The sequence below is a fragment of the Geospiza fortis genome, unplaced genomic scaffold, assembly GCF_000277835.1.
Source record: "Geospiza fortis unplaced genomic scaffold, GeoFor_1.0 scaffold112, whole genome shotgun sequence".
NCBI lineage: Eukaryota > Metazoa > Chordata > Aves > Passeriformes > Thraupidae > Geospiza > Geospiza fortis.
This window is the reverse complement of record NW_005054298.1, coordinates 28839425-28842637: the sequence shown is the minus strand read 5'-3', so window position 1 is coordinate 28842637 and position 3213 is coordinate 28839425. Positions and strand designations below refer to the sequence as shown.

General features: G+C 38.5%; 1 protein-coding gene across 1 annotated transcript in view; it reads left to right on the top strand.

Annotated features, from left to right (window-relative positions):
* PMS1 (PMS1 homolog 1, mismatch repair system component) overlaps positions 1 to 1475 on the top strand; it is a 41851-nt gene extending 40376 nt beyond the window's left edge. Inside the window, exon 12 of the mRNA XM_005415979.1 lies at positions 1054 to 1475. Within this exon, the coding sequence (XP_005416036.1) occupies positions 1054 to 1245 (192 nt within the window). The 3' untranslated portion in view covers positions 1246 to 1475. The remainder of the gene's footprint in view (positions 1 to 1053) is intronic.
* Positions 1476 to 3213: the final 1738 nt, after the last annotated feature.

Here is a 3213-nt window from a genome sequence, read left to right as displayed (position 1 = left end):
TGCTGAACCACTCTCCTGCACTCAGGAAAGAAGCTTAAAGAAGGGATAAGTTCAGTGTTGAGACAGGAATGGTTTGTAAAAAAAAACCAGACAACTATAAAAGCTGTTATTCAGAAATAAGCACTGAATTTTTTGACCATTCTGGGAGGTTAAACACCGGAAATGCCATTCACTGTCATGTTCAGAATCACTACTTTAATCATTCATTTCACGTTTGAGCAGGCAGCATGTCTGCAGCTTTTGCTGTCAGTGGATAGATGCAGAAGAAAGCATAGGGTAATGGTTGAAGCAGCAGCCTTCCAGGGTGTAAAACAGTCCACAGTGATCTTTTTCCCACTTGGAGGAGTGGGAGGAAATCTCAGACAAAGAAAATGAGATTATTTAGATGAAATCATTATGAATGCTGCTCAGGTTTGTACAGCATGAAGGGAGGTTGTGTGCCACATACATTTCTATCCAGGTAACATGACTTAAGGTACAGAAGAGAAGGCAGTGGCAGTAAGGCCCATCTTGGAGGAGGAAACAAAACTTCTTTTTGAAGTTCCTTAGTTCTTTGAGGGTGAGTGCTTTAGCAGTCACTTCTGCTTTCTAGTGTTAAGTGGATGCAATAGATCATAGTAATTACAAATTAATCTATGAAGTTTTGCTGTAGTATTTTTCAAATTGTACTTGCTGCATGCTTGAATTAATTTATGATACTTCTAAAGTTTGTGGTGTGAAATGTGTCTTATGAACTGGTAAACATGTACAGCTGATGCTGGTGACAAGAGGAAATCAGAAACACAAAGCATCTTGCAAAAGTAGGCTAAAAGTGCAAACATAACCAGGGGGCTGACTGTGCATGCCTCCATTATAGAAATGTCATGAACTGACCAATAAGAAATGTTTAAAGTTATATTTAGATTTCTGAGATTTGGAATATTTAGCAGCAGAAAAGGATGACCTTTAAACAGTGAGTTTTTAATTCCTGCTTTCTGATAGCCACAGGCTGATGTGCTAAAAAGTGGTACTTTAAAACTATTGGGGTTTTGGTTTTGTTTTTCCTTTCCACAGGGAGAAGCAGTACGTTTAGCTCGGCAGCTGCCCTTACATTTGTCAAAAGAAGATGTGCAAAACACAATTTACAGGATGAAGCAACAGCTTGGAAAGGAAAATAAAGGCTGTGTTCATGGTCGTCCTTTTTTTCATCACTTAACAGATATTCCAGAAGTTGACAAGCACAACTCCATGGAAATTATTCAGTAAATGGAACATTTTGTTTGGGGTCATACTTCTCTTGCTTAATTTTGATCACTACTCTGTAATTTCAGTATGTTTTGTGTAAAGCATTTGTTTAATGACTTTTCATTGTTACATGTTCACCTCCTAAAGACTTTATTTAAATAAAAATGCTATTTGAAAACAGAAAAAAATACTGTAGAAAAACAACTCACCACTATTTTTTTAAGAAGAATTTATTAAAGAAATGTTCTCAACTGGTTTCCTCCTTCTCTTATTGCTGCAGGTTTAAGAAATACCAGTATGTCAGAATTTTTTAGATTGAAGTGGTTAGAAGTTAGACTTTCAACAGAGCATGGCAAAGTTTATTATACTAAGGACATCAACTGTTAATATTCAGAGGAATGCCAGATAGCTGTAAGTATTTGATTGTGGCATTGCCATATGCAGTTATTATAGTTAGTTATGCCATATGTAGTTATTATAGTGTTGTATTTCTATTTGGAAATTCTTAGCTCATGTAAATGAGTTTTGACAGTTCTAGTTTCCAGTCTCCAAAAATTCTACACTTACAGAAGTATGGTTCTCAAAAGTACAGTACAAAAGTTTAAAAACTTCAGACCAATAAAAACTGGCCAGTTCCATGAAAGCAGAATGGATGTGAGTCACAGGAGCGCAGGTTAGCACTGAAGTCAGGTGCCCATGGATGTTTATTGGTGCAGTGCTATACACAAACTGTTTGGGGGTGGGAAACATAAACTGTCCTCCCTCAGGGAGAATGTGGCATAACTAGGGCATAGTCTGCTATATAGAGAGCTACTGATTTTGGTAAACTGGTTCATTCTCTTCTACCAGAACACAATGTTTACTCCTCTATTTCAAGTAGTGGCCTACTTCTGTAAACCTACCCCCTAGGCCTTCTGTGCACAGCAGATGCCTTGTCTCTGGAAGAGTATGTTTTAAAAGTTTCAAGCTCACCTGAAAATTCCTGTTTATCCCCTGCTGTTGTTTGCAAACCTTGGCACTATGAAAACGTGGTGGTAGGACCTAGCTGTGTAGTGTTTCTGTGGCCGCTGGGTAAATGGTTGAAGGTTGCTGAAAGGCCCAAGTGCAAGTTAGTTTGTGGACAGGAGTGTTGGACCAGACAAGCAAATGTAGTGTTTGGATGTGTAAATCACTGATGCTGAACTGGTGAACTAATTGAAGAAATCACATCACAGCCATACATCACAACATGTAAATTCTAACCTGAAAGGCAAGGATTATCTTTTTCACAGAGCCTGTTGCAACAGAGCAAGGGGTCATTGTTTTAAAGCAAAGGAGGATCGATCTAGATTATGTATAAGAAAGAAGTTTTTTTACAATGAGGGTGGTAAGGCACTAGAGGAGGTTACTCAGACACACAGTAGATGCCCCATCTGTGGAAATACTCAAGGTCAGGTGGGATGGGGCTCTAGACAACTTGATCTAGTGAAGATTTCCCTGCTCACTGCAGGGGACCTTTATGATTATTTGTTTATGCCATTAAAGTAAGTTTGTCCTTTACCTAAAGAGCAAGGATGATCAGAGGGCATAAGCAGGATGTCTTTCCAAGCTTAATGGTAGCAAAGTACAAAATGAGAATGTCACTTGCAAACCGGACACTTGGCTCTAAATGTCACTCAGTGCAGAAGATGTGAATTTTTAGAATCGAAGTGAGAAGGTGGATGGAGATAGAAAAAGGAGACATGACCCTTGGCTCTGATGGGGAAACAGGATCCCAGCCTTGCATGGGATATAGAAGGTTATAGTTTTTTTATTTTTATTCTTGTTGGAATACAAATTCTGAGAGTTTAGAGAGGTGCCATTACAGTGAGAAAAGCCAGAAGCAAGCTGCAGAATGGAAGTTTATCTCCTAAGGTTGTTGGAAATTATTGTGTGCACCACTTTTAGTCAGTTTGGAGTATAATGTACAGCATTTAATGAGATTAATAATTGCTGCTTCTTTTCCAGAAG